Source organism: Cylas formicarius, unplaced genomic scaffold, assembly GCF_029955315.1.
Source record: "Cylas formicarius isolate icCylForm1 unplaced genomic scaffold, icCylForm1.1 PGA_scaffold_2__14_contigs__length_35257938, whole genome shotgun sequence".
Taxonomy (NCBI): domain Eukaryota; kingdom Metazoa; phylum Arthropoda; class Insecta; order Coleoptera; family Brentidae; genus Cylas; species Cylas formicarius.
In genome coordinates this window covers 34133944-34152368 of record NW_026844319.1, presented here as the reverse complement: position 1 = coordinate 34152368, position 18425 = coordinate 34133944, and the positions used below count along the sequence as shown (strand labels likewise).

The following is an 18425-nucleotide window of genomic DNA, read 5'->3' as shown; positions in this document are numbered from 1 at the left end:
TGTGCGCCAGAACTAGCGATATTTTAAAACTATGCACTGAAGCCATGTTGATGGATGGATTGGCGTATTTCATATTTCTCCGACCGCATATAAATTTGAGAATCACGTGATTCTTACATTCTTAAATTCCAACATTTTGCTGCCTAATACCGAAGGCAAACCCGAGATGGAGCCTCCCCTTGTGCGAATTATAACCAATAAAATCGCATCGGTCACAGGACCTATTTGGTCGGTGCAGAGGTCACCTTGGAGCTTGAATTCATTATTATTTTGAATTCTCCGCCGAATTTGTGATTTGCCAAGTGAGAAAAAAGTGTACAGCTCTACGATTGTATTTTTTCATTGGATGCTAGATACTTAAAAAGTTGCGATTTTAATTCGGAGATAATAGGTGAAATGTTTGGTGCTACAATTATTATAAATGTCCTATATTCATGTCATTAGGTCAACTTTTTTTTTTTTTTTTAATTTTAGGCTAAGATGACAGAAAAAACCGGTGCCAAATTTATAGAAAGGGGGGCCCATAAGGGCAAGGGAATTGCCGTATTCACTAGCGGTGGTGACTCGCAAGTAATTTTTTACAGGAGTTTATTTTATTTAATATACTGCCCAAATAATAACTAATTTTAGGGTATGAATGCAGCTGTCAGGGCTGTTGTACGAATGGGGATATATCTAGGCTGCAAAGTTTATTTCATTCGCGAGGGTTATCAAGGTTTGTCTCGAATCCAAGCCTCCTTTTTGAAATATATAATTTAATTATCTTTATGTTAGGTATGGTAGATGGAGGAGAACACATAATCGAGGCGAATTGGTCTTCTGTTAGCTGCATTATTCACAAAGGTGGGACAATTATTGGCTCTGCTCGTTGTCAAGATTTCAGGTGAAATTTTTTTGAATTGCGCTATTTTATTCCCATAATTAGGTTATGGCAATTTTTAGAAAAAAGCGTTTAGCAGTTTGTTAATTGTTTTTTCCCAAAATTTTGGTAGATAATGTGAATCACAGTTTTAAAGCATGTGAATTGCGAGTATCTGTTATCTGATTCAAACTTTATGATGAGTAGTTATTCAAGGATCACTGTGTTTATTTCATTTTATTATATCATATATATGTCAGTACATTTCTGTTTACCATACAATCTGGCAGAACATCAAACTGATAAATGAAACATTGCCAGCCAATTGGATTATAATGTGCAGATTGTATAATTCTTCAATTGATTGATTATTTTTATTTTTTAAAAATATTTGCACCATCTCAAAAAAAAATTTGAAAATATTGCTTGCAATTGTTTTCCAAATTGGCCAATGTTCTGTGTTCTGGCAATCTAGGGACTTTTTAAACTAGTGTAGAGGAGTAAAAACTCTCTAGGTCGAAGTATTAATATATTACTATTAATTTTGTTTAAATTGCTACAATGAAGGTCAATCTGAAACAGTGCTTAAATAATTCAATGTTATTTTCGATCTTCACGGTCAATTAACTAAAGTGACGCAAAAAGTTTTTTAATTTGGGATTCTATGGTGAGTGGATATTTTGCGTTAGGGAGCGTCCCGGTCGGTTGAAGGCCGCTAAAAATTTGGTGGAAAAGGGAATCACGAATTTGGTGGTGATCGGAGGTGATGGTTCCCTCACGGGCGCTGATCTCTTTCGACAAGAGTGGAGCTCTCTGCTCGACGAGCTGCTCCAGACAGGGCAAATCACCAAGGAACAAAGGGAGAAATGTAAAACATTACAAATAGCCGGCTTGGTCGGTTCAATAGACAACGATTTTTGCGGTACGGACATGACGATCGGTACGGATACTGCATTGCACAGGTTCGTGGATTTCTACCTTTAAGTTCGCAATAATTTCCCATTTTTCGATTCAAGGATCATCGAAGCGACCGACGCAATAGTGAGCACGGCTTATTCCCATCAGCGCACGTTTATCATGGAGGTTATGGGCAGGCATTGCGGGTAAGGCGAAGTTATATGTTGTGGTCCGTCAGGCCCATCTTTTCAATTGCGTATGAGGGGGATTTTTGTCAACGTTCATAGGTATTTGGCCATAGTGGCGGCTTTAACCTCGGAGGCGGATTACGTTTTCGTGCCGGAGTCTCCGCCTCCTGAAGATTGGCAAAAACGCCTTTGCGATAAGTTGGAGCAGGTTAGGCAAATGGAATTTTGGGATTCACATCCTAACACGGTTTTCGATCAATGTTTTTTGTGCGTTTTGTTTTCATAGATAATTTGAAGGGGTTGTTGCGTGTTGCGCGTTTCATTACTAACAAAATAGTATAGCATAGATAAGGAAAGTGGTTAGTTTTGCGGACAGGATCGTCTTAAAATAAAAATGGAGACCTCCAAGATATCGTATCGTCGGTTTGAGTGTTCAGACCCGCATTGTTTGAATTTTGCAGTTACCTAGCCCTAGTTGCCGCCCTTACTAGCGAGGCCGATTACGTATTTATACCGGAAGACCCCGCGGGCGTCGATTGGCCCCAACGTTTGTGCAAAAAGCTTATGCAGGTATCTTTTAACGCTGCGGGGGGGATCGGGTAATGTAGATGGCGCTTTAGTTCTAAGCTGGCCATCGCCGCTCTGTCAGCTGTGTTCAAAAATTAATTAGTTATTTCTTTAAAACTGCATTATTTTGTTGGTTACTTTGTTTAGAGGCATCGATGCAATTAATTTTTTATTATTTATTGCTATAGTACTTCTTTGTAAAACATTTTTAAATTTAACGAGTTTTGAAATGTTGGTCTGCTTCTTTTTTTTTTATAATTTGTTAGTAAACTCCCGCAAGAAAAAAAATTTGCAGTCAAGGAAAAAGTAACATTAAAAAAAATGTTTATTCGTTTCTTTTGTAATTTTTTAAATTTATTTTTAATTTTTTGACCCAGATCTCTAAAATTTTAAAACTATTTCTAATTGGTTTCAAAATAAAAACGGAATTTTGTAAAATTCAGCGAATTCCACAATGTATTTTCTGTAATTAAAAAATGAACCTATATGTAGTGATTTTATCGAAATCTGCGTAATATTAGACGTAAATAAAATATATATTCAATCGTCATAGCAACAGTAACCGCCTTTTGTCCTGCGTGTAGGAATATTTAATATTTAATAATAATATCTAATTTTTTTCATATATTATAGTCTGCTAGATAAACATTGACTTTCAAGCTAAGTTGTTCACGTGGAAAAATAATTATTCTCGCATGTTATGCTACTAACTTCACTTTTTAACCGCAACTTTTGTCCTCTGTGGTGGTTGTCGAGCTGTGTACTGAATAGCAAAACTTTCTCCGCTAGGAACGAAATGTAGGTCAGCGATTAAACATAATCATAGTCGCTGAAGGTGCTATCGATCGTAATGGTCAACCCATCACCGCGGAGCAGATCAAGAAGGTGGTCGTCGACAACCTCCAGCAGGACACCAGGATAACCGTTTTGGGGCACGTCCAGCGGGGCGGCAACCCGTCGGCCTTTGACAGGGTGTTGGTAAGGGCTATTTGTTATGTTTGTTTGTTACTGGCTTATCTAAAGTACAGTTTTTTTAGTAAATAATTCATTATTTTAAAGTTAATGTAAATCTCTTGGGGATATTAACAAAAATAACAGAAATTTTCTTAAAGGGCTCGAGGATGGGGGCGGAAGCGGTGATGGCGCTGATGGAGGCGGACGAGAACTCCGAACCCTGCGTCATTTCGTTGGACGGAAATCAGGCGGTCAGGTTGCCGCTGATGGAGTGCGTGAAACAGACGAAAGCGGTTGCGCAGGTAAAACGAAATGTAGAAAATTAAGAACGCAAAATAACGAGGAAATTATTGAAAACGCGAAATAAGGAGGAAAATAATAAAAACGCAAAATAAAGAGAAAATTATTGAAAACGCACAATAAGGGGGAAAATATTAAAAACGCAAAATAAAGAGGAAATTATTGAAAACGCAAAATAAGGAGGAAAATAATAAAAACGCAAAATAAAGAGAAAATTATTGAAAACGCACCATTAAGGAGGGAGGAATTAAAAACGCAAAATAAGAAGGAAAATAATAAAAACGCAAAATAAAGAGAAAATTATTGAAAACGCAAAATAAGGAGGAAAAATAATAAAAACGCAAAATAAAGAGAAAATTATTGAAAACGCACAATCAGGGGGAAAATATTAAAAACGCAAAATAAAGAGGAAATTATTGAAAACGCAAAATAAAGGGGAAAATATTAAAAACGCAAAATAAAGAGGAAATTATTGAAAACGCAAAATAAGGAGGAAAATAATAAAAACGCAAAACAAAGAGAAAATTATTGAAAACGCACAATAAGGGGGGAAATATTAAAAACGCAAAATAAAAAGGATATTATTGAAAACGCAAAATAAGGAGGAAAATAATAAAAAAGCAAAATAAAGAGAAAATTATTGAAAACGCGCAATAAGGAGGGAAATATTAAAAACGCAAAATAAAGAGGAAATTATTGAAAACGCAAAATAAGGAGGAAAATAATAAAAACGCAAAATAAAGAGAGAATTATTGAAAACGCACAATAAGGGGGGAAATATTAAAAACGCAAAATAAAGAGGAAATTATTGAAAACGCAAAATAAGGAGGAAAATAATAAAAACGCAAAATAAAGAGAAAATTATTGAAAACGCGCAATAAGGGGGGCAATATTAAAAACGCAAAATAAAGAGGAAATTATTGAAAACGCAAAATAAAGAGAAAATTATTGAAAACGCGCAATAAGGGGGAGGGGGAATTAAAAACGCAAAATAAAGAGGAAAATTTTGTTAGCAACGTTCGCTGTTGAAACGGTTGAAATACGGTCTTTGAAAAGTCACAAGGTTGGGGTAAATATAATAAGTAATAAATAATAATAATAAATAATAAACTTTAGCTTTTTTGAAAGATATTATTTTTCATAATGCGTGATGTGCCGATAGGCGATGGCGGATAAGGAATGGGAGAAAGCTGTCCAACTACGTGGAAAATCGTTCATGCGTAATTTGGAAACGTACAAGCTGTTGACGCGCCTGAAACCACCGAAGAGCGCCTTCGACGATCAAGGCCAGGGAAGGGTAAGCGTTACTCCTTAACCTCTCTCCTCCTTTCGACCCCCCTCCACAAAAGTTAAGCGGATATGTTTGGTGACGTGTTGTTTTGAAATAAATCGTGTGATGTTTTTTTTTTATCTTTTTCTCAAGGATGGAAAGTTGCAGAAGGTAATATTTGATGTTTTATGGTTAATTCGTGTTTGGTGGGTGCTTTTTCGAATTTCATTTGCTTCTTTAAGCGGTGAATTTTAGTCTTTTTTTTTTTTTTTTTCATTTCAAATTTTGTTTTGTAAAACGTCACCTGGGGTGAATGGCTTTGTGCATGTGATCGCATGAAGGTTATATACTACGAGATAATTTTTACCGTACTGTCACGTCCCAGAGTGGAACGAAACAGATATTTTGCAGGACATTGGGCAATAACCACATTTTGAAACTACACAAAATGGATGGTAATTGATGGTATCTCCTAGTAATGTAAAATGAAATAGTGTAGACTAGGCTTTTGAGGATTTACCAAAATAATATTTCATTTTTTTAAATGTGTAAGGCAAGAAAAAGTGAAAAATCAAGGATTATTGTCAGCTATTTATAAAATCAGCCAAAATATCAGAAATATTACTTTTTGAAGATGTTATAGACCTATTTAGGCGCTTGTTCAAGCTATTTATATTACTCAAAAGTCCTCTGCAAATAGTATGTTTCGTATAGTTCCAAATTTGTTTTTTTCAAAAATCCCCAAATCGTGGCAAGTTTTATTATAGATATGTAATAAAAAAAAATCATTTAGATCTATATATAATGATTCGAAGCTTTCTAAGTGAAAAATATCCAATTTTGACAAAAATTCAGCAACAAAGAGCGAATTGAATAACTATTAAAAAACCTACCGCAGCTTGGGCAATACAAAAGCTCAAATTTTGGTAATATATTTAACATGATTTAATTTTTTTGAAAACATTTAATTTTAATCCTTTGCAACAACGACAAAATACGTTTTTGTTTTCCAAAAGTCAGTTTTTAATACAGGTCCGAGAATTGTTTTTGAAACTACCATTTTCAGTTTTTTATTTTCCCAAAAAAAAAATAGCTCCATATCGAACAACATGAACTCGTTCTTATTGTGCGTCCCTAACGAAACAATAATAATTGAACAAATTATTGTATTAATAAACTCATCGGTTTCTGCTTTTGATTGCCGTTTAAACTTTTCTTAAAGTTAAACGTTAGATACAATTATTTTAAAATTTTAACATTGAAAAATGGAAAGTTATTTCTAATAGACGAAAGAATTTGAATTTTGAATTTGAATAAAGTTTCTTCGAATCAGTATCAGTATCATGAGCGTGTTATCATCGGAGAAAAATTAATTTCCCCCCGCAAGTCCAAGACATTAACGTTGAAAAAGTGATTCTTGGGTGGTGAGCTGTTACTTCGAAGTACTAACCGATTTCTTGTATTTTTTTGGTCGCCCAGCGAGATACCCTGTGGGGATCGGTGAGTAATACCAACGAATAAACTTCCACCGTCTCTGCGGACACGCAAACGCACTTAGTTAGAAAACTGCCGCTTTGTATTCAGCTTTCTTCGTTTTTTTTTTTTTTTTTTTTTGGTGGGAGAAATAGGTTAGAAGTAGCATCGTTTTTTGGATTATTTCGCTGTCAATTTAACGGGGCGACCTTCACAAAAACGTCTACGAGCAATTGACGCACAACTTCAATTAATTTTCACGTTAGCGTCGCTTAGTTAAGTTGAAAATGATATTTAGTTATAATAGGATTCATAGAAGCAAGCTGGCTGGGATTTTTGTCGAGCTTGGATGAGATATTTCAGCATAAGCGTGCAGCTTGGCTTCCGATTTTTTTTCTCACAGTATCGCAAATTTTTAAGTAGTATATACATATAGTCTGTCCGTTGGTAACAGAGAGTAATTCTAATACGATTATATAATATATATCATTGTTGCTTATTATTTTTAGACTGTAATTTACAAAACCTACACGTAATATTCAGGAATGTATTGTTTATTTCGGAGTGTATCTTATTTAATTAAACTAAGTGCTATACAGGCCTGATCAGTTTCAGTAATATCGCTGGTCGTACTATTTAAAAATTAGTTTTAAAAAAGCTTATATATCATACTCCATTCTCGGGTATAAAAGTGGTTATCTTCAAAGCCTCTTCAAAACATCTGACGTAAACAGAAGATTAATACTAAATGTTGATACTACATATTTTTTATAAATTGAACTCGATGCAGTAATAGACATCTTGCAATATTTTTCAAATCATATTCAGTGTAATCGACGTACATAGAATCTTACATCAATTAATAGCTTATGGAACATGATAAGAATTCTTTGGCTTGACACCCGTGACATGTTATTAGCTAATTTAGGCAATATATCAATATGCGAAGTTTTATTATCTATTGTACGCGCCAGGTTGTTTTATGGCTTTCTCTGCGCAACGGACGGGGTATAGAGCATCTTTTATTTCGTATCGCTGAGGGAATGACGTTTTAGGAAGGCTACACGATGGCCGTGATGCATATCGGGGCGCCCTCTTGCGGGATGAACGCGGCCGTGCGCTCGTTTGTCCGGAACTGCATATACCGCGGCGACACCGTCTTGGGTATACACGACGGCATCGAGGGACTGATTGCTGGAAACATCAAGCACATGAGTAAGTCTAACGTGTCCTGTATACTTTCGCGAAAGTTAATATCAATTTGGCGGTCATTTTGACGACCTGCGTCAGTGAACTTGATTTAAGCCGGAATGGCAAAGATGTAATAGAAAAACAAGGGCAAAAGTAATATTGAGTGTTATTATTTAGCGAATACCCTTTAAGCAGACTTAAATAACGATTAAGTAGGAAAAATAATACATCAAATAAGAACCGATGCCTTGGGGTCTGATGACAGGTAGAAGATGTTATATATTTTCCCCCAACTTTTGCCGCACATTACGTATATTAATAAGTGGTTTTCTACTAAGAAATTCCCTAAACCCTAGAAATACGTTAACGTCATTCCTGTCACTGATACCTCTCCAGCCGCAAGATGTCTCTCAATTCCTATTAGCATTCTTCCTCTCCCCATATCTACTAGAAAATATTTAAGAATTTTCTAACGTTTTAACAACTTTTTCAGGAGTATTATTTCAAAACATACATAAAATACCCACATATTTATCTAAAAAACTGAATTTATTCAATATTTTTTATTTTTGGTCAGCTAAATGAAAATGATACCGCCATATACGCTATTATATGTAAGTACTTGATTGTTATAATCATATGTTTATATAACATGCGTTGTTATTTATTTATAAATCAAAATCAGATCGTGTAATGTGCAATAAGTTTACATGCAAACTAAAACTAACTAAAAAACAAACTTTTTTTCGCCGATTATATATACATTACTGCGACCATATGCAACACAAGAATTTACTATTTATTAAAATGTTTATTGATTACCAACAAACAAACTCAAATAGGTTTAAAATTTGAAAATTACAATGAAACAGTCTCTCATTGCACTTAGTTGTCATTAATATTAATCTCCTCTCTAAATTAAATTTGATATTTTATTAATGTTAATATTGACTCCATTAGAACCATTTCACTTAGGATGCAGTTTAAATCGATATTGATCTCGTTTAGGTCGAGTTCACATATATATAAACACATAACATAGATGTTATACTATTATACTATAGTATAGTCATTGTTATTATTCCTCCTGTTATACAATACAAGAAAAAGCATTTTTTTGAGACTCCTGTGATATATTTGAATTGAAAATCGGAATTTTGTAAAGAGGGGAAGAGGGAGGACGTCAGTCTCATTTGAAAGGTGCAATCCCAAAAACCTTAAAAATTGTAATACGCTTGATATTTTCTAGTATTGAACCAAGGTGGCTTTTACTTGCTGAAAATCCATTTATAAAAATAAATAATGTTTATAAAATAAATTTATAAAATAAATAATAATAAAATAAATAATAAAGAAAAGTTCACGAAATTATATATTTTGACATGACAATTGTTTCCACAACACCGTGTCTTTATTGATTATGGGAAACCCACTTAGTCCTTTGTTAGCCGAGATTTTTATGGATACTTTGAAAAATATCATACTAGAACATCCTTTAAGTAAAAGTTTTCTATTAGTTTGTTGGAATGGACAGACAATTGAATTTTTTTTAAAATTACATTAATTATTAATTTTTTAGACTTAACTTATACGAAAGCGCAAAACAAATTAGATTTTTCGATATGTCATAAACCTTCACACCCAGACATCCTTATACACACAAAAAGGCTACATTTAACTCTTTTATACGCAGACTTCTTAGTACGCCACTCTCAACAGAAAATTACAACAAAGAACTTAATATCATTAAACAAATAGCACTGAACAACGGCTACAATCCGTCCATTATAGATAAAATTATAAATAAAAAACAAATACAGACAACAGTAAACTCTATTTATCCGAAACCAAATGCAGAACACGAGCAATTTAAAACAATTGCGTACATAGGAGAGCCTAGTGAAAAAGTTTCAAAACATTTGTCAAAATGGGTTTAAAAATAGCTTTCAGAACTAACAACACAATAGCAAAATATTTACAAAACAATAAAACGAAAGGTCCAAAATCACAAAAATCAGGTTGAAATTTATATTGGACAAACAGGTTCCTTCAAGAAACGCATTAACGAACATAAAAGAGCGTTCAAAAACAATAGTCTGGATTCAAATTATGCTACACACTTAAACACAGACAGCAAAAAACAGTAGAAAATTAGCCATGAGACATTCAAATGTATTGCTTAACGATCAATTGGATCTCAATACCTCTCGTTTATTGAACTTAAATTCTCACAACAACATTAATTATGGTTTTATGGAGATTTTTCCTTATATATAGTAGCAGGTAGTTTGTAAATATTACATTTGATAAAGACACGGTGTTTTCGAAACAATTGTCATGTAAAAATATATAATTTCGTGAAAATATGAACTTTTAGTTCTTATTTATTTTCTAGTAGTCTATAATATAATATTAACTTCGGCCTTTCCCAGATTGGTCAGACGTCACCGGCTGGGTGGGGGTGGGCGGCGCTTACCTAGGCACCAAGCGTACCTTGCCCGGGAATCGTATGGGCTTGATAGCGTCCCGTCTGGTCGAATTCGGGATCCAGGCGTTGCTTATCATCGGCGGTTTCGAGGTTAGGCGATGGCGTTACGCCACTCCCGCTCGTCGACACTTATTTTTTCGTCCGTCTTCAGGCTTACCAAGCGGCGTTGCAGTTCACGGAGAACCGCGACGAGCACCACGCGTTCCGCATACCCATAATGGTGATACCGAGTACCATCTCAAACAACGTGCCCGGTACAGAGTTCTCGTTGGGGTGCGATACGGCCCTCAACGAAATTACCGAGATATGCGACCGCATAAGGCAGTCGGCGCAGGGCACTAAGCGGAGGGTGTTTGTCATCGAAACTATGGGCGGTTACTGCGGGTGAGTGGTAGAAATTTGCGATTGCTATAATAATTTTCGCTAAGTGAACTTTTTTTATTGCCTAATGATTCTGACTACAAAAATACACCACAAAAGTTGTTTTCTCGTAAATCAATGTTTTTAGCAGAAATTATTTATAACTTAAAAACAGATATACCTAATAGATTTCTAATAATAGCAGAATACAAAACCGTAATAATATGCACCGTGTTATATTCTTAAGTAGATTTGGCAACACTGAAACAGTTCCAAAATGTATTAAGTATTACAAGTCACCCTCTAAAAGTAAAAAAATTAAAAATTGTACCGTCGGATATAAGTAGGCATCGATTTTTATACGCGCTTAGCGCCATCTACACGATCCTCGTGTAAACATGGTCGGTAAATTTTATTCAAACACGTTTAATGCGGGAATTCGGCGCTCGGCGGCGCGGCGCGTTAGTTCGATATTCGCGGTACAGATGGCGTCACGCACCGTCTCACCGCTTTCATTCGTCGCCCGTGTTTTAAAAGCCCGCAGATACGACTCGAAATCATACTTACCTGGCGCAGGGGTTACCGTGATCAATAAGGCGGTTCCCCCAGGGCGAGGCCCTTCCATTGCACTGAGGTCGGGCTGACCCCCGCGATTATCCCTAATGCGGATAACTCGGGCGCGTAATTTTTGGTAGTCGGGACTGCGTACGCGCTGTCCCGGTGTAATTAAATTAAAATTAAAGTTCTCCAATGCTTTTAGTCTCGCCATGTTTCGCCTCTATAAAACAGTCGAATTTAAAATTAAAAATAAATTAGGTTGACATTTAGATTTGGGTAGATACAAGAATTGACAACAATTTAATATTCTGGTGCAACTTTAAAATTGGGATCAGTTTTTAAAAGCCAGAAAACTTTATACCAAGGTGACTTCTGAAGAAACTAACCAAAACTATCTCCGGCCGGTTTCCATCGTTTAATCGTCCCAGGTATTTGGCTACCCTATCGGGTCTGGCGGGCGGAGCGGACGCAGCTTACATTTACGAAGAGAAGTTTACCATCAAAGATCTGCAACAGGACGTTTACCACATGGCCACGAAAATGTCCGAGGGCGTGCAACGCGGTTTGATTTTGCGTAACGAGAAGGCGTCCGACAACTACAACACCGAGTTCATATACCGTCTGTACTCTGAGGAGGGCAAGGGTCTTTTTAGTGCCAGAATGAACGTCTTAGGTGAGATGCTAAACTACCCGAACACTAAGGCCGGAATTAAGCAATTGTTAATTTCTAAACGTATTATTATTTCGTATAATATGGTTTATTAGTTTAAAAAGAAGTAATAAAAAGTAAGAAGAAGAGAAGAAGAAGTAATAAAAAGTGAGGTTAAACTGAACACAAGACCCTATAAAAAAACAACAATAAGAGAGTTCTGCCGTTAGGTGGCCGGAAATTTGACTGACTGAAAATTATAGGGAAAAGTAATAAAAATACATTGCTGCCCAATTAATCTTGCGTTATTTGAAGAATATAAAAAAGCAAACAAAAATAATATCACGAAAGCCCCATAACATATGATATTAGTTGTTGGTTGCTGGTGATTGTTGGTAAATAGTTATGAGAAGCCTTATGAATAAATATTGAACTGAGGTGGCTTTTACTTGATGAAAATCCCTTTAACAAAATAAATAAGAACTAAAAGTTCAGATTTTCACGAAATTATATATTTTTACATGACAATTGTTTCGACAACACCGTGTCTTTATCAAATGTAATATTTACAAACTACCTGCTACCATATATATCGAAACGTGACAATAAGACGTTAATTAATGTTGTGAAAATTTAAGTTCAATAAAGGAGACGTATTTAAATCTAATTGATCGTTAAGCAATACATTTGAATGTCTCATTTTGTTAATCTCCATGGCTTCCAATAAATGTAATTTTCTACTTTTTGTGACTGTATGTAAAATGTCAAAATTGTCAATTAAATAATATATAATATAATATAAATTTTAGGACAAGATCCGCATTTCAACCTGTAGACACCTGATTTTTGAGATTTTGGACATTTCGTTTTATTGTCTTTTAATTTAAAAAAAAAAAAACAACCTTCAAAATCTCAAAAATCAGGTGTTTTTTATTTTTTTTAGAAAACAATAATACGAAATATCCAAAATTTCAAAAATCAGGTGTCTACGGGTTTAAATACGGATCTCGTCCTAAAATTTGTATTGGACAAACAGGTAGATCCTTCAAGAAACGCATCGACGAACATAAAAGAGCGTCTAAAAACACATTTTTGACGACAATTTTGATATTTTACATACAACCACAAAAAGTAGAAAATTAAATTTATTGGAAGCCATGGAGATAAAACAAAATGAGATATTCAAATGTATTGCTTAACGATCAAGTAGATTTAAATACCTCCCCGTTATTAAACTTAAATTCTCACAACATTAATTAAGGTTTCATTGTCATTTTTCGGTATATATATAGTAGCAGGTAGTTTCTAAATATTTTTGATGGTTTAACAGCTACCGTGCTGCAGCTTTATGAACCTAAGGATGTTTTTTCATAAAGTAAAAGGTTGTACAAATAGAAATGTCATAACTACTACCTCGTATCTTTTAGATACGGGGTGATTTTGAAAATGTCGCATTTTTAGATACCCTTGTGTAGTAGGTCCTTTTACGTAGGATCCAGTGGCGCAACGATTTTGCGTCTTACACCGACAAATGCTTATATACAAGCAAAACTTGTGTTTTTCTTTTAAGGAAACACGCTGTATGTCTTGATAATTTTTATTATGCCTCTTATGAGATTTACACTGTGCTACAATTATGAGAAATTGGATATAATAGGCATTAATTAGGGGTTAAAAGGAATTAAAGGTACATGCTTTGTAGTTGTTTGTGGTTGGGCTGTTTGTATATTAAAATTTGTGCATTTTAGAAGAAAACCGACTACGCCACTAGATCCTACATAAAGAACGCTATCATGGTCTACATGTTATGTAATAATATTTATTATTGGTTTTAAGTGTAATAGGACATTAGGGTCTGTAATTAAAAATAATAAAATAAGTTATGTAAGTCGGGAGTATACAAATTAGCATGTGGATCTTGTCCAAAAATATACATAGGTCAGACAGGCAGAAGTTTCAAGAGACGGATTCAAGAACACAAAAGTTCATTCTAATTATAGTGATTATTTAACAGAAACAGGACATTCCTTCAATAACGACGTTAAAATATTACATGGTCAAGGCAAAAGCAAAAAACTTAACTTATTAGAAACAATGGAAATTAATAAACTGAAATATACAAATTTGCTACTAAACGATCAAACCGACTTAAATAATTCTCTAATTGTTAAAACAAGTGTTTGTTTTTATTAAATTGCGTAAATAATTATTATTTATTTACAGTTATTGTGAATGTAAGGAATAGTAACTTAAAAGAACCTCTCAAATAGACAAATATGTCAGCGCTTAAATAGTCGCTGAACTTGGATTGCAATTGACAGGTCACATGCAGCAGGGCGGCTCGCCCACGCCTTACGACCGCAACTTGGGCACCAAAATGGCGGCCAAAGCGGTGGACTGGCTCGTTTGTCAGCTGAAAAACAACACGGACCACGAGGGCAAAATCTCGTGCACCGACCCGAACACCGCGTGCCTCTTGGGCATCGTCAAACGCATGTACAAGTGCACCTCGCTACAGGCGCTCAAGGAACAAACCAATTTTGAGTAAGTGCACGCTTTTGTGGATTAATTATTTCGATTTCGAGCTTGTCGCCGCTTCGTCTTTGCGTGACAGGGAAATTTATTTATTTCATTTTATCGCCCAGCAGATTAGACCATGATTTTTGAATCGCGTTTAATAAAGGGGCGGGGGGGGCTTGATTTGCAGCCAGCGCATACCGAAGGAGCAGTGGTGGCTGAAGCTGCGACCCCTGCTCCGTATATTGGCGAAACACGACTCAACTTACGAAGAGGAGGGCATGTACATGTCCATCGAGGACAGAATAATCGATGTGACCATTTAAAAGAGTATTCTGCTTTTTTATAGTATTCGGGGATCGCGATATCGTGACCTTTTTTACGGGGTGCTTTTGAATCGACGCGAAATATGGGGATGATTTTTCGGCTAAACTCAGGTGTGCGTTTCCCGCCATTTTTGGTTGAAAACCCTTTCTGTAGAATCCACAGCCTGTTCAAGTTCAAGGAACGGAATTTGTTTTTATTAGATTTCTGATGGAGTGACAGCTTTTGGCGAATTTTGGAGAACTGTACTGGGTGGGTCAAGTCAGGAATGTTTCTCTATGTAAACATTTCCTTTTATTTATAAGTTTATCTTGTATATTTTTTATTCATTGGAACGAATTTGATCAGCTTGAAAAGAAAAGGCCAAAGACTTGACATCAAATGTGGACGGAGGGTTTCAAGAAATCGTGGGTTTTAGGAGCCATAGAAAATAATTTCACATCAAGACTAAGAGGACTGGCAACAACTAGAGTTAGACGAAAGAATGAAAAAACCTAAATTCGTTATCGAAAGGCCCTATACTGCTGGAAATTAAATTTTAAGTTTTCACTGATTCCAAAGGAAGCTGTCTCATCTAAAAAAACCAGAGTGTGTTGTTTGCTTGAACATATGAAATTTTTTTCTTAGAACGGGAATTTTCACATTGCAAATGTGTCCAAAACGGCGAAAACGAAAAGGGCTTAAGTTTTTCCGAAAATCGATCCTTTCGAATATTTCGAAACATCCTCAATACTGAATTTTTAATAAAAATCGGTGATATTTTTTATTCTCGAATGAGTCTCGTACCCCCGCGGACTCGCTTATACTTCTATTAAGTGAAATTTATTTATTTATTTATATGATGTTGTGAGTACATTTGCCGCGTTTTATCAACTTTTTAGGTCAATTTTATCTGTTGTTATATTATCCACGTTATAATTGTGATGATGTAGTAAAGTCGCATTTTATTGTGGACCTTTTTTATTTTTCGAAAATCCCCCAGTTTCGCGAACTCGAAAATTAACGTACGCTTGCTTTGGTTTTTTGTCGCTCCCCGCCACTGCTAAACGCGAGAGTGTCGTCCGTCCCCCTCCCGGTGTGTTTACTCCGCGTTGCCGGCGTGCTGAAAATGGTAAGTCCAATCATTTTTTGTTGCCTTTAAAAAAATGTGGTACCTTCATCATAGAAAACAAGCCAAAATTAAAAATAAAACTTTTAATTTTTCATTGTTTTGGGTCGTTTTCCAGTGCAATCGCTTTGGTTTTGGACAAATGCACAGGATAGGTTAAGTTTTGTATTTAGATGCATAATTCTCCTATCTTTTGCGCCATATGTTCAACGCCCTTGAAACCCGTCTCTGGTTTTGGTTTCAAAACCGATAATGGCTTAGCCAGTAAGGTTTTCTTTGACCTGGTCCCTTATGCCAGGTTTCTTAGTATTGTAGTCGTAAAAAGTTGGAGAAATGTGCCTAATACACACCTCATTGCATAACATGGCCTGCCAATAAATTTAGACTTGAATTTAGTCATTTAACCTCACTTTTGCCAATAATGCAGATGAGGCTTTGCCTTTTTTGTATTTTAACATAAGGAACACCTCAACAGAAGAAGTTTTGAGTTAAAAATCCGTGAGTAATTTATCCATTTTATTTATCTTACGCATTGCATTCTATACGGCGCCCAAGTGAATTACCGAAATCGCGTATAATTTTTTTGTTTGCAATTTTTGCAGGCACCGCATACCCAAAGACGAATGGTGGCTCAAACTGCGTCCCCTGTTGCGTATCTTGTCTAAGCACGACTCGACGTACGAAGAGGAAGGCATGTATATGACGATCGAGGATCGTAACATCCACGACGCGATTCATTTGTAATGAGTCGCGTCGTTTTTTCCTCCACGCCTTCTGCTAATTTTAACGCTTTGTCATTTGTATGTAATTAAAGTAGAAATTAACGTCCGGAAAATAGTATTAGGAACTAAAGTGATTGTTTCGCTCGGGTTCTGATAGGTATCGGATAAATTGAACACAGGTACGACCAAGTGAGAGATTTGCATTTTTCTATGGTGAGTACCGAAGTGTCTATGTTATCGGGATAGGTGACGGCGCCTGTGTTCAATTTATCTACGAGCTATTTGGTTCCGAGAATTGCGACCGCGTGTTTACTAATCCACTGAATTCAATCAATGGCTCAAACACTATGGTCAGCCCACTGAATAAAATTATAAGCACACGTCTCTTTACATGTATATCGTCGACAGGTATTACAAAAGTATTACAAGATTGCACATTTCACACGAAAGCCGTTTTAAATTTTTAACTGAAACTAATAGGTAGCGGTGGTGGTGTTTCTCCCAAAATAAACGAGCGACCAGGTATTGTTGGCGTATTACCTTTCTGGAATGACATCACGCTGGTTTGAAATAACGTATTTCTTTTTTTTTTCTGTATCCCTCCTCGATCAGTTGTTGTTGAGTCGAACTAAGTTATGTTGTATTTAAAGCTCGTTAAATTGCATTATTATGCAACTTTTTTCAGTCGAAAAAAGGCCAAGATATTTAAAATTCTTACCTGTGATTGCTGTCATATCTTCGCGGTATCTTGCAAAGAGTCGGATATATATTCTGAAAGGCACACAACCAAAACCCGCATTGACTGTTATAAATAAATAAATTCCTACTTTTGTCTCTGTCAGTTGACATAGATTAAACGAAATAACCAAAAATGACGTCATTCCCGAAAGTCAATGCGCTAACTGTAGCATACGGTTTCGAACAATATTTTTTTTTTGTTTCATGGTTCTTTATACAATTTATCAAAAGAATATTTTTGAAGCCTAAATGAATACCAAGTGATTAAAATTTGAAATTTGGTGATCCAACAATCTTACCGAGTTTAAGCTAAATTGACTCAGTTTAGGTCAAGCGCACAGGTAGGGACACAAGATGTCGTCGCCGATATCAGATTAAAACCTCACTTTCTCACTTAAAGGCAAAATCAGTTTTTCCGCCGCATATTGTACCGGAAACATCAAAAAATCAGCAGATATCAACCAAAACCGGTCTGGGTTAAATAGCAGTTTTTTTCTTTTTGATTTCGCAGTCCCGGAATCGAAGCGCAGCAGTGAATTTAAAATTTACACCGACGATTTATATTATATGTATATATTTATTTGTATAGGCTAGGCGGTTTGTGTTTATGTAACAATATTTACTACTATTTATGTCTGAAAGATGGACGCTTTTTTGTCTCCTTTCTCTCTCTTCCCAGATCGTTCGGGGGCGTTCCCATATCTTGTTTCACGTTATTACTCACGCGGCGGCTAATATTTTTTAGAAGCGAGGTGGTGGGATTTGTCCGAGTTGAAAACAAGACCGCCCAACGAGTACGTCGAGGTAGAACTGAGGCCCGAGTTCAAGTTCACGTCAGAACAGAGGAAACTGATCTACAGCGCCCTCTTCAGCCAGTACCGCTACGTTCGCGCGGATTGATTCCCCACGGGTGATATTTTCGAAAACCGTGATCGCTATTTTTAAATGTACATATATACATCATTTTTTACGGAGTCGTTTTGTTTTGGCCCGCGCCGAAGGTAAGTATCGATATATCAGGAAGCTGTTGGTAACGAAGAAGATATGTAACCAATAGTGAACTTGAACATTTTTTTTTATTTAATACGTTTGTTTATGTATGGAAATAACGCATACCAAACATCAAGTCTCCCGGCTATTTCTTTTAAACGCGCGGGAATGCTCGTGACGTCATACCGCTGCTTTTGGATCGACACGGCGACATGTCATAGTATTATTCTCCGGGTATAGGCCGAGAATTATATTATTTACGTTAATTTTTG

The 18425-nt window shown here is 35.8% G+C and overlaps 1 protein-coding gene and 1 non-coding gene across 10 annotated transcripts; both read left to right on the top strand.

The window, feature by feature from the left end:
- Window positions 1-201: 201 nt before the first annotated feature.
- Window positions 202-18128, top strand: LOC132697867 (ATP-dependent 6-phosphofructokinase). Of its 9 annotated transcripts, none has more exons than XM_060663582.1 (19): window positions 202-391; window positions 475-570; window positions 631-715; window positions 775-883; window positions 1549-1821; window positions 1876-1962; window positions 2044-2152; window positions 3301-3489; window positions 3624-3767; window positions 4928-5062; window positions 5189-5206; window positions 6515-6535; window positions 7564-7723; window positions 10132-10277; window positions 10339-10571; window positions 11534-11778; window positions 14076-14298; window positions 16306-16394; window positions 17909-18128. In XM_060663582.1, the coding sequence occupies exons 2-19, from the start codon at window positions 481-483 to the stop codon at window positions 18061-18063; spliced, it is 2511 nt and encodes an 836-aa protein (XP_060519565.1). In that variant the 5' UTR covers window positions 202-391; window positions 475-480; the 3' UTR covers window positions 18064-18128. The 9 variants fall into 9 exon arrangements, with proteins under 9 accessions (XP_060519565.1, XP_060519564.1, XP_060519567.1 ...); XM_060663581.1 differs by lacking the exon at window positions 2044-2152 and adding an exon at window positions 2406-2514 and having other exon boundaries at window positions 203-391; window positions 17909-18126; XM_060663583.1 differs by lacking the exon at window positions 2044-2152 and adding an exon at window positions 2406-2514 and having other exon boundaries at window positions 211-302; window positions 17909-18127.
- Window positions 11107-11269, top strand: LOC132698861 (U1 spliceosomal RNA). The gene has a single exon (XR_009618434.1). It is a non-coding gene; the product is annotated as a U1 spliceosomal RNA (small nuclear RNA).
- Window positions 18129-18425: the final 297 nt, after the last annotated feature.

Coding starts and splice junctions, on each gene's coding strand:
- LOC132697867 (XM_060663582.1), top strand. CDS start 481: ATGACAGAAAAAACCGGTGCCAAATTTATAGAAAGGGGGGCCCATAAG. Junction 3,490..3,623: donor CGGCCTTTGACAGGGTGTTG/GTAAGGGCTATT, acceptor ATTTTCTTAAAG/GGCTCGAGGATGGGGGCGGA. Junction 10,572..11,533: donor ACTATGGGCGGTTACTGCGG/GTGAGTGGTAGA, acceptor TAATCGTCCCAG/GTATTTGGCTACCCTATCGG.